The sequence below is a fragment of the Amphibalanus amphitrite genome, unplaced genomic scaffold (genome assembly GCF_019059575.1).
Source record: "Amphibalanus amphitrite isolate SeventyFive unplaced genomic scaffold, NRLGWU_Aamphi_draft 000354F_arrow, whole genome shotgun sequence".
Taxonomy (NCBI): Eukaryota; Metazoa; Arthropoda; class Thecostraca; order Balanomorpha; family Balanidae; genus Amphibalanus; species Amphibalanus amphitrite.
Window position 1 is genome coordinate 54554 of NW_024881848.1, and position 13124 is coordinate 67677.

Here is a 13124-nt window from a genome sequence, read left to right on the forward strand (position 1 = left end):
CATCGCCCACATCATCACGCAATCTCCTCTGACCCAACACCCCACCTCGCTCTGCGGACCAGACCGCTGCAATCCGAGCCCGTGCCGAGCCGATGAATGGACCGCCGGGCCGCCGATCGGCCGTCTGTTTACCAGCCGCGACCCGCGGTGCTGACGGCAGGCACGCGCCGCCGTCGGCACACGAGGGGACGATGATGTAACGCGCCCGTCGACGCCGACGCCGACTGTTTGTTTGGCCGAGTCGGCAAACGATCGGCATGCATCTGCCGGCCGTGTGGCTAACAGTCGAACAGAGGCCGTTGTAGGCGGGCGGACCAGGCCATGGACAGACCAGAGCATTGGCAGACGAGACCATGGACAGACCAGGCCACTGACAGACCAGTCACTAGACTATGGGCAGACCAGACCACTGCAGAGCAGACCATAAACAGACCAGGGTGGTCCCGACACGGGACCGGACCCTGACTAACCGGACCGCTTACCGCCTAAATGGGAGTCGAATTGTCGAGCTCCTACACAAGAAATAGAGCAAGTGATAACATCGCAATATTGCGCAACTCCGTAACGAGAAACATGATCACTTCCCCAGTTAATTGATAGATTGATCAATGATTGCATAAACAACGTATATTTCAAGACATTCCACAAGTTAATGTGGCCTGACGAGCAAGGTGGGTTAAGATTAAGAACATTTGGCGTGAACATGTTAACCCGACATAAATTGGCTTAATTACATAACAGCACATACAACGGGGCCGACTCTAATTTCCTCCCACCATAATCACAGGCATCGACGAATGAAGCAAAGGGAAAACTAGTCTCCACCGACCCGCATCATTTCCCCATTCCTTCTTCTTCTATGCATGATACGCGTCACCGGCTGACTTGGAGCCACCCCTCCCAGGACAGGAAGAAGTGCGGCCTCGAGCGGCCACCTGCTCCGGTGACGGCGACTACCGGCCGTCACGGGCCTGCAAACTGGGTCAGCCGCCGCGGCACCGGTCAGCCTTCGGAGCTTTGCCGGCCGGTCCGGCACCGCGCGGCCGCCGCCGAGACCGGCATCAGCCGCCGGCCGGGCAGACGGGCGCGTGGGAAGCGCGCGCGGCGCGGCGCGGCTCCGCCCGGCGCTCCGGTGTGTCAGTGCCGGTGGAGACCTTATATCAGTTGGTGACATACCAGGGAAATAAGCTAAAAGTAGAGCGCTCTATTTATTGCTCCTGCCCCATGTTGAAGAGATACCCCTAAAAGCGTGATCTTTTATCGGCCCTTACGCAGCAAGGCAGTAATTCTCAGACCGGTGGATGGTATCAATAGAAAGAGAATGCGTCAAAGATTAACATGAAATAATTAAAATAACATTAAAATGTTAATTAAGCGTGGAAATTAGTCCCAAACATAAGCTAATTATTGCTCCTACCTCGGCGACGGCGCTCCCCGCAGTCAGCGGAGAAGCTAAAATAAAAGCCACCATCCTCCTCCGTAAGTCAATTTTAGAGCGGCCGAGTGGGCCGATGCGGGGCCACCAGACGGAGGTGAGACGTGGCTAGCAATTGCGAACTGCCATAGAAATCAATCGTACAATATGGGATGATTACTCTGAAGCTGGAGTGAAAGCATGAGTAGATTGCAAGAAACGAAATGCATAGATTGGTTGAATTATGTACAATAGGCACAGCTCAGATGAAGCCATTTCTTTGATGTTGACATTTGACATAACCCTTCCTCTCCTCACCTACGACCTAAGTACGTTGGCAGTTACCGGCATAGTTTTTTAGCACGAGTGTAATTCGCCATCGGACCGCAATGCATGTTGCTAGGCTGCTGCAATTATAACGAACATACGAATACTGCCTTCATTTGTAGACGTTTGTTTTTTAGGCGGTCTTTGACGTACAAGGGGGCATACCTGTCGACAACTTGAGTTTCTCCGAATTTCAAAAACTCCCAGAATTCCAATTCCTTATGCACTGTTGTAGGTACAGCTATGTTCACAAGTGTTCGTTTCCTCCTGCTCTAAAAAGGATGATATTTGTCGATTTCGTGCGTCGCTGATAGAAGGGTGCGTTTAATAATTAGGCCCAACGCTTTCTGCATCCGCGAGTACCTTGAAAAGGGAACAACAGTTTCCATTTATTACACTATGGGACAAGTGACAAAATGACCACTGCAACACGCGTGAAACGGAGCTCATATTCCTAAAAATGTCTACAATCACTTCTTTTCTGACACTATTAGCAAATACTATCTCAAGTTAGGTGGTTGACAGACAGTCAATGGAGATCTGGGGAGACTGAGTGATGCCAATTCACCACTTAACTGATAATGAGGGCCGAGGGAAGAGAAACATGCAACATGCACAACTGACAACTTGACAAGTGACAAAACACTACCACTATTGCGCAGTGCACAACAAATTACAGCAGCCAGCCCAAAAATGCTTTTGGTGGCTAATTGCAAAACAAGTCACTAATAAATGTCTTAGTTGCAGCTGAACACTGCACAATGATCACACTGTTCACACATTGAGTGAGATGCCACAGGTGGTTTGAATCACACTTTGGTACAACTGCAAATCTGAAGTGTTGTCATGAGGTTCATGCCTCCATGATCACAGCACTTTGGTTGTGGTTGGCATAACACTTGTAGTCTGCAGAGTTCCACATGAACTGCAGACACCTCATCTGGTGGTCTTCATGTTGCTCAACTTCTTCAGGAGGCAAATGTCGACCACCCAGCGGAAGCATGGTCCTGCAGAAAAGAAAGGTAATGCATAAGATACAAACATTATCTGCTGAAACAGCCCCTTCTGTTTGCTGTTATTAAACTTTTAACATAACATAACAACATGTATTCCATGTATATTACATTTGTTGAAGTAAAATACTGCCGGCTATTTCAAAACCAGAAAATGAAATTATATTGTGGCATAATTCACATGCTCAGCTATCAGTATCAAATAATAAATTAATTTAAAATTTGGCATATTCTATATAACACATTCATAGAATATTCTACTTCACGTCACAAGGACTCACAATCTTTCTGTTGGGTGTTTGATTGACGCATTAACTAGGTTTGTCTTAGGTTTTATTATTGCAAAAAATTCATATTGCATTATTGTATCAAAATACTGCCAGCAATAACAAAACAAGAACATGAAATGTCAATGAGCAAGCCGCCTTTCCTAAAAATGGATTACTTTGAAAATAATTTTAGTTTCTTTTAAGGAAAAGGAGAAATGATTATCAGGTAATTATCAAAACCACTCAACCAGCAAGTGGCTGGGTGGTTTCACAGCAAACATCAAGCCAAAACATATGCCTACATTTATCTAACAATTGAGCCATTTGACTACACAGGGATATGTGAGCAAAATAAGAATCCAATTATCCAATGTTGACTTCCTTGCAAAGTTTATGCCTTATTTTATGAAAATGTGTCACTAGAATATGATACTTATCATCGAATATTATTTAATTTACGATTTATTTCGACCGGAACGCACATGGGGTCCCGCGCCATTTTCGTCGACGATGAATATGATCGTGTTTCATGAAGAGATAAGGGGTTTCAATGGTCTTTCAAAGCAATAATTTGATGCAAAAATTTGTAGGAAATAATATAAAGCTGGTTCAAATGGCCATCAACCATTTAAAACACCGAAAATACTCACAACTCCGCCCCGACGACCACGCAGCACCGCGCACGCCACACTACTGGCACAATGCCAAAACTGCTGTCACAGCGGAAATGTTTTTTTTTCTCGATTGCAATTGTGGAATTATTTATTAAACAGAAGATGATCTTTCCGAAAAACCGACTGATTTCATACACAGATGCATGGAAAATAAAAAAATCCCGGTAAGTTTATTTGTATTGTTTTGTTGATTTTGACATGCTCCTAGTTTGCAGCCATATTTCGATATGTTCTACAGGGAGTTCAGAATTATTTCAGGACCAATCTTTTCCTCATTCATTTTCCCGTCGATCATGAAATTTTTAGAGCGGAACAATTAGTTTCCAGGCGGTCCGAGCGGTTTTCGTGAGAAGGGTGCAAAAATCGGCGTCATTTTTAGAGCCTCGACACCAGCTCAACACAGGACCCTATGGGAGACGGTGAAGTAGCGGGAGCAATAAATAGAGCGCTCTAATTTTAGCTTATTTCCCTGGTGTGTCACCGACTGATATGGCCGTGCGGCAGCCCACGCGGCTCACCAGTCGGGCCGTCACAGAGCCAGACGGGGACGCGGCCGGCGCGGTCCCAGGTGAACATACACGGATCAACAGAGGACCTCGGCGGCCCAGCCGAGACGAGCGGGAGATCCCAGTCACCAAAACCCACCGCCCCACCTCCTGCCACAGGAGATCCATCGACGCGTTGAGCCAGTTGACCATAACTTGGCCGTCAACAGCCGAGTATCCGTCCATCAGGAAACAACTCAGTCAAACGACCACAAATCATCATCCATCAAATGCACCGTGCTCACGCCCAACAAAATGAAAACCTTGACGCAACACCCCCCTTCCACACCGACGAAAACACCGGCCTCGATCCCGAACCATCTCCCTGAGAGCGTTCCTCAGTGCCGAGTGCCGACGCGGCCCACGCCATTCACGCTGGCCTCCCACGTGACCTTTTGACACCTCCAGCGGGCGTGTGTGTCACCTCAGTCACGATCCACGGGCCGCGCAACGAGACGCAGGCCACGGCCACGGGCCACGAATCCATGCTGAATATGACAGACTGCTGTGCAAGGGTCACGAGTCATTATGCCATCTGCCACGTGTTGCAAACCGCAAAACACATGACCTTAGAATATACAGCCGCGAGCAGCGAACCACAGGTCATGAACCATGTGCCCATGAGCCTCGGACCTTAGAGCACGGAGCACGGGGCCATAAGCTAAAAGCCCCACGAGTTGCTGTGCACGGGATACGATCCACGAGGCAGGCGCCACGAGCTGTGGCGTCCGGCGGTGTCCGTAGGTGGTCGGGCGCCATCGGGCCGTCCCAGCGGCGCCGTGACCTCGGCACTGGTGGCAAGGTCGGAGCGGCGGACGGGGCGGCGCGGCGGTCCGACATCGATCCCAGAGGGCCGCTGGGATCGCGCGCCGAGCCGCCCAGTCAGTACGGCCACTGACCACAGTCCACACCGCGCCGACAACGCTCCAGCCACCGTCCTGAGTGGAATGTATCGGCTATCGCCCCGCTGTGATCTAGTCCGCCGTCCGTCTCCACCCACGGCTCACCGAAAGATCGCTGCTGCTGGTCCGCTCACCGTCACCGCCCGTCCGGCCACAGCCACAGCCTGGCGTGCCCAATACACTATAGCACTCGATTCGGACCACCGCTCTCCAGCACTCAACATACCTTTGGATTGCTAGCAGCAATGCTCGCATGATCCGCTTGGATGAAGTACGGCAGCAGCGTAAGATGTGTCCCCTCATGACTTTTGTTCATGAATTTGCGCTGAGCATACCTCTGGCCCCATATTTCTAGATCGGACAGTACAAAACACGGCCACCACCAATATAGAACTAAAATCACCAATCCCACTTACAGGAAAAAACGCAAGCGACTTCGTCTCCCACTGGCGTCACGTCCGTAACATTATGTCACGTCACGCGGTTATACAAGGGACGTTGTGTAGGCACGCTACGTTAGAACGTCACGTTTCTAATGCCACGTGCACGACACACAGCCATGCCAAGATCGACGCCGAGGCCGCGACTGAGGCTGACACTGACTGAGCTGCTGCAATTGTGGTGCGCTATGTTTTGTTGATATGCCAGAACGGTAAGCTACAGATGAGGGAAGTCGAATATTGTTCGCATTATTTAGTTATTATGTTACACACCCAAGTGACCTTGAACTTTCATCATGAACTTGAACTCATGAACGTTCCCGCAACATTCAGAAAGAATCTCAAAGACCATTAGATCCCAAGGGCATCACACGGTCATCGAGCCTATCTTCAAACGGTCCCAAACGCTATCATGTAGCCTGCACTGCGCCACCACGGCTTGTTATTCGGGACCAAAGCGGCGACGGCCCCGTGAGACCCTAGCGGGCCGGCCGGAGCAGGCTCCACAACCGCCGCCACCCCGGTGGGGAGGGGAAGGGGTACCGAGGGCGATACTGGTACTGCACAGGGGGGGGGGGGGCAGACCTGCACAGTGCACATAGAACTTCACGGGCAGCCCTCATTAGACCAGCTTACGACCACATTTATAGCGATTAAGTAAAGTGCGCTTCACATGCTGGTTGCGGGACAGATATATGTTGGACTACAATTTGCGGTAGGAGCCAAAAACGTGGAATGTACAACACACATTCAAGCTTTAAGTACGTCGCAAGTGCGGCACTGAAACTACGGGTGACGAGGGAACCATGAGACATCCAGACCATAACCATAACGCCAAGACTACTCATAGATTTAATAACAGCTGAACAATGGTAGTTGGTGGAAGAGGCGTTTGGTGTTCCACCCTCGACCTCACATCAATTACACAGCAAGGTCATGCATATTAAATTACATTAAAAGAAGCTCAAATTTCAGAGCTCTGGTTTGTAAGGCCCAGCGGGGCTGAGTGGTCGCACGATGGGAGGATGATTATCATGACACGAGCCGCGCTTTGGGGTTGCCGGCTAAAATAGAAGGTAAAGAGTTTTCTTGCAATGAAATGTGATGTACTTAATGAAGGAAATCTAGATCGTCACTAGAATCTAGATCGTCAGCATATTTGTACTGTACATATTTGTACTGCACATATTTGTATTGTAGTTACATATTGAAGTTTGGTTACAAGCAAAATGCAATCATATCAATGGATTGGGACAGTCACAATGAAGCCGAACGCAGAAAGTTGTAAGCATACCCGAAATACCTATTGCATAACGCTTCATAACAAATAAAAAATGTGCTCGCAAGTCGCAACTTTCATCAACCCACAACCGCTTGGTGTTCTGCATATCGAAAACACTACACGCCAGCCATGTACACGTCGCACCAAAACTACTACCACGGTCCTTCCCATTACTCATCGCCTTCTCTCCTGCACCTGCCGTTAAATCAGCCCCCCGATCCCCCCTCAGTGGCCCCCTCCGCCGGCTGTCGGACCGGCGGCCGCTCGTGACCGGCATCGACCGGTCGCGGCGGTGTGACCGATGACGGCAGCACGCCGCTGCACTGACACTACGACACTAATTAATGAGCGACGGTCACCGACGAACCCGCGCGACCACACCGGCGGGTCCGGGGGGCGGGGGGGGGGGGCATTTGGGGCAAACGCTCTCCTAACGGCTGCCTAAATAATGAAAATTATGTTATTTTTCTGGAAGAGAGAAAACTTAACCATTTTTATGAAGAAAAACTTGTTTTAAACTGTAGAGCAGAGCATAAGGAATATAAATCCAAGGTGTTTTTTTTTTTTAACTTGGAGATGCTTTTTCAGGGACATCCCCCCCCCCCCCCCAGTGTACAAGACCACCTTTCTGGATCTGCCTATGCATGACTGAAAAGGCAGCCATGTAAGCATAGGTGGGTTTGAGTCTCAAACAGGTTGATCACTGAAAATGGAAAAGCATGGTGTGAAAATTTAATTTGAAAAATATACTTCCGTATGTTTAGTATGCTATAACAGACCTTAAAAAAAGCTCAAAGTATTGCAAATAAAGTTAAAATGCTCTAACAAAAGCGATTTCCTCATTTTGCACCCCTTAAAAACTAAAGAAATTCACAACACAAAAATGTGAATAGAAAAAACACACCCTTCTTAGGTTGAAAAGTCAAACCACATAACAATTCTTATAATACTTTTTAGTTTTTACACAAAACATTGATAAGACACCCAACCACATGTTGGGTCAGGTAATTTTATGTGATGTTAGGTAAGTCTAGGCCAAGCTAGATTAGGTTTTGTTGTTTTTGCTTATAAATTATAGTGTACCTGATTTTTAGGCATTAAATGATTGTTTGAACAATTTTCTAGGTTGATACATGGTTTGTGAATTGTGACAATATGGTGAGGTTTAAATTCAATTTTGATCCTAGGGTGCAAAAGAAATATTTCACTGGTTGGAAGTGCTGAAGACACAGACTTGGCCCATTGGCCATTTTGCCTCGAATCATTCTGGATTGAATGTGAGTAATTGAAATAGGATGACATTGGTAAGTGTACCCAGACAATTCACATAACCAATCTCATACAATTTTAATATCATATCACTTCAACATTTACAGCATTCCCTGCACCAGTGTCGCACGCCACATGTCAGTGTCATGCTACATCAGCCCATCACATCAAAAGCATGACCCCACTGCACCTACCGTCACTGCGCTGGATGTCCACATTGACGCCCAGTTTGACTGCGCCGAACACGTCATCCATGACCGCAGGGCGCAGAGTGGGGAAACAAGTTGGCTGGCTCCCTGACTGTCCAGCCAGCTGAAATGGACGAAAAACTGAGTCATATATAAATTCCTGGTTTGATAACAACCTAAGACCTATACCAAGCACACACTGACACCCTCTTTCCTAAATTAACTTCACATCCCATACTTTTAACAGCATCTCCATTACAGTATTTATTTTGTTTTCCCTTTCCAAGCAGCACTGATCTTTGAAAACTAACTGCAATAAACAAAAACAATCCAAATGTCACACGAAGTTTGAAATTGCCCTTGTAACGGTTTCCACCACGCCCAGGGGAAAAGAGATAAGGCAAACAGACATACAAAAGGTCATACCTTATTGGGATGCCACGAGAACTCCGCTCCTTCACAAAAACAAAATGAACAAATAATTGAAATATCCAATCACACTCAGGGTATATTATCACACTCTAACCAACTTCTCGATCCACTTTCATTCAATCGCACATTGACTTCGCACTCATCCAATTCGGACATGCCTAAGAGCTGGACTTTTTGCACGCGTTCCCCGCCAGGGGGCGCCACTGAGGAAGCACCCTCTGACGTCACGATAAAACTGCGCGCACTGTACGCACGGTTCTGTAAGCAAGTAATATAGTGGTGGTTTCATGGTGGAAATTGAAATAAGTATTTTGACGTTGTAAAATTTCAAGCCATTTTTGTGAAATTTATTAGTAAATGCATTTCAAAAGTATTTATTTAAAGTGTGAAAGGAGAATAATTAGAAGAACATGGATATTTTTGTTCCAATAGCTTATTATGTGAGACATGATCGGTACTAACGGGTACTTCTAAGAAGTAGTGAAGAAGTACCAAACAGCCTGCTCGGCTACGATCGTCAGCTGTCCTTTGGAGCTGGACTTCAACGCTGTAAAAAAAATATGTGCTGAATTAATTTTTAGTTTCACCAAAATATAAGCAATTTATCATTTCTTTTTCACTTTTGTAATTATTGTTGAGTGATGAGACATGTTGCTAGTTCTGACAATATAAATTATTAATTAAAATGAACGAAATGCGACGGTAAGTATCTGCTACTAAATTATCACTTACACCAAATACATGGAGAATCTTGCTACCATTGCTTATAAAACGTGATTATCAATACAAAAATGTTTTATTTCAGACAAGAAGGATTTATTTGCCTGAAGTGTTGCGTCATGTGCTACTGCTTTGATTCCAAAGATGCTCTCCGGGTCGGGGTAATTTAGTTCTTCATCGATCGATAAGAGATTTTGATTCCGTTGATATCCAAATTGATAAGCTCGGCACCATGGAGTAAGGGCGTCCCCACAGGGGTGACGCAGGAAATATGAATGGCGTTTACACCGACAGTAGTTTCCCACAGCCGGCAATAGGAATCTCCTGTCGGTGTAAACGCCACTATAGTCCCATCCAACTCAAACACTGGGGAATATCCCCGCACTTTTGAGGACGGAAATCTATGGACCTGCTCGAAAAATAGTGGATTGATCGGCGCCCAGCTCAACGTCGAAGGCGCCCTGATACGCGGCACTGCTATCTGTGAAGGTGCCCAGGTTGCTGCCGCTCGAATTTTGGTCGCCTACTTAACAAAACCTCCGTTGGTGCCATCTCAGTTTCCTCGAGGTCAGGCAACCTTCACACGCCGTTGGCTACCTTGGCTGGCCGGCGACTCGTTCCCCTCGTGGCGACGCTCTTGACATCCAGTCAAAAGTTGGAGTGGCTGGCGCCCCCAGTGGGGGCCGAGGAAGGGGCAGTGGGCCTCCACGTTGCTCTCTCCCCGAGCCTATGCCGTGACTTGGCTCAACTCTCCTCAATAGAATCTGGATTCTGCACGCTGTATTAACATGGGCGTAGACACCACTACGGACAATACGGACAGTGGATGTGACAATCAGTAGTGCCATTCATATAGAGGGTGTCATATATGAGCGGAGAGGCAACAGTACAGCTGAGCGGAGAGACAACATTAAAACAACAGTACAGCTGGCGTTGCATGGAGCTGCAGGCAACCGGACAGCGGAGGCTTGCGAAAAATAAACAATTCGTCACTTCAACGTATAAACAATAGTATAAAAAGCAACATAAACACATATTCTCATGGTCGAACCCATGCACTAGCGGCTCACGGCGGGCACAGGCACGCAGTGCGGTAGCGGTACCGGATCACACGTCATGGGCGTTGTCTCAGCATAGGTTGTTATGAGCGGAGAGGCAACAATACAGCTGAGCGGAGAGGCAACAATACAGCTGAGCGGAGAGACAACATTAAAACAACAGTACAGCTGGCGTTGCATGGATCTGCAGGCAACCGGACAGCGGAGGCTTGCGAAAAATAAACAATTCGTCACTTCAACGTATAAACAACAGTAAAAGCAACATAAACACATATTCTCATGGTCGAACCCATGCACTAGCGGCTCACGGCGGGCACAGGCACGCAGTGCGGTAGCGGTACCGGATCACACGTCATGGGCGTTGTCTCAGCATAGGTTGTTATGAGCGGAGAGGCAACAATACAGCTGAGCGGAGAGGCAACAATACAGCTGAGCGGAGAGACAACATTAAAACAACAGTACAGCTGGCGTTGCATGGAGCTGCAGGCAACCGGACAGCGGAGGCTTGCGAAAAATAAACAATTCGTCACTTCAACGTATAAACAATAGTAAAAGCAACATAAACACATATTCTCATGGTCGAACCCATGCACTAGCGGCTCACGGCGGGCACAGGCACGCAGTGCGGTAGCGGTACCGGATCACACGTCATGGGCGTTGTCTCAGCATAGTTTGTTCGCAATCTAGTTGAAGCCTAAGAAGACGGCCAGTGGGGTCTCACTGCTGCTGAGGCGACCTCGGAGACGATGCGTCGCCCCTCCTGTCGGCGACCTGCGGTGAGCAGGACTCCAGATAGCTGGCTGGCACGTTGCCGACACTGCCAGACGCTGTCAGCAGGCCTCACTGGCCACTGCTGCAAGTGATGTGCAGATGTACGCCAGGTGACTTCGTCTGCAGGCGATTCCGGAGACCGCGGCCTCACCAGGCAGTACCACCTGCATCGCCATGTCGGTGTTTCTAGAAATGGAAAAATAACAGTATCGGTGAAGGACAAGCAATACAATGTATTCTGTTTTCCTCTCTTGCAGGTATAGTAATCTACAATTATCATTGTTCCTATTTCATTCAACTGAACCTGAAAATTCCATATTGGCACAATGTTTGACTAAATTTGTGTAGTTGGGAACAGGGGCGACGCCACGGTGCGACGACTGGAGGGGACATTGACCATTTTGGAGGGGACGAGGACCATTTCAAGTCGATTCTTTACATGCAACGCCATAGGCGTAATGTTTGAATTTTAAAAAGTGGAGGGGACGAGATCCCCTCCGTCCCCCCCCCCCCCCCCTGTGGCGACGCCCTTGGTTGGGAAGCAGATTGTTTGAAATACATGTTTGGCTGAACAGTGCGGAAAATATTTCATTGATCACTAGAGCTGCAACAAAAATACTAAGACAGAAAACATTTGCGCTTACCTGGCTCCTTAGTCAGTCCCACACAACGGAAGTGGTACCATTTATCGCAGCCGTCGCATCCAACCATCGGTGCTGCACTGATGCTGCTGCACTCCCCACATTCCCAGTACCTTAGGAGCATCTTGGCTGTGAAAAGATTACATGAGTCATGGCGCATACATGAATAGTAAGATGTTTTATATGTTTAACATCGCATAGCAAAGACACAACAGCTGGGAGTCAAGTGTAAGCCAAAGTGTAAGCCCTGCCATGTTTTGCAGACTGGATTTTAAGCAAGGAAGGCTTTGCTAAAAATGACGCTTGACGAAGCCTCATCCTACTGGGCTGTCTGACATGTCTCCCTGTAAAAAGCATGTGGCCCTTATATTGTATATATGATGAATATGTTAATAATGCAGAGGAAACACAGTATAAATTATACCCAACGTTTCATCTTAATCGACTTTGTTAAGGGTGTTTGAACAGCTTGAGATGAGTGAAGTGTAAGGGTACCTAGGACCTAGGTACATCTGAAAATAAACTGAATCTGCGTTCAATAAACATTGATTTTGATAATACATTTCACAAATCAACTGCTAATAACAATCATACTAAAATAGCACGACAGATAACTAACAATCGCATGAAGAACTTCTAAATTCGCCTTGACATTGTCGTCCGAACGAATGTTGACTGAAGTTACACATTTGTCTTTTCTGCGCAGCATTTGTGTTTGCCATTTACCGCACCAATATGTTCGCCAGCGGTGGTGACTTTTCCTTACCTGCTCACGAAACGTCACACACGACATGACGTCACCCGAAGACGTCATCAAAAAGTCCAGCTCTTAGGCGTGTCCTCCAATTCCCCCAGCGTTGTGTTTTCTGCTCGCTTCTGAAAGAGAAATGACTGGTCACGTGACCTAGAAGACTCGTCAGCTGATAGACGTTTGATCGGTGGTTTTCGCTTATTTTGACAAATATCTTTACAAGTAAAGCATTTTGATACAAATATAAGAAATATTTCTCCATCCATTCTGTCATGGTTTAAGTTTAGGAAGTAAAAAATTATTATAAATAAATATATTTAAGTGTTTTGTTTTGCAAATAAATCAATATGCCTCGATTTTGTTTATTATCAGCTGACAAGTTTATATATTAAGTCAAAATTTAAACCATGTTCAAACCGCTGACAGAT

General features: G+C 47.1%; 1 protein-coding gene across 2 annotated transcripts in view; it reads right to left on the bottom strand.

Annotated features, from left to right (window-relative positions):
* LOC122389323 (kinesin-like protein KIF2A) overlaps nucleotides 1-12827 on the bottom strand; it is a 38169-nt gene extending 25342 nt beyond the window's left edge. Inside the window, exons 1-3 of one of the 2 annotated variants that reach the window (XM_043381212.1) lie at nucleotides 12795-12827; nucleotides 8750-8905; nucleotides 8330-8447 (exon numbers count right to left, since the gene is read on the bottom strand). In XM_043381212.1, the coding sequence (XP_043237147.1) occupies nucleotides 8330-8390 (61 nt within the window). In that variant the 5' untranslated portion in view covers nucleotides 8391-8447; nucleotides 8750-8905; nucleotides 12795-12827. The remainder of the gene's footprint in view (nucleotides 1-8329; nucleotides 8448-8749; nucleotides 8906-12794) is intronic. The other variant, XM_043381211.1, reaches the window with a different exon arrangement.
* Between the last annotated feature and the right edge of the window lie 297 nt (nucleotides 12828-13124).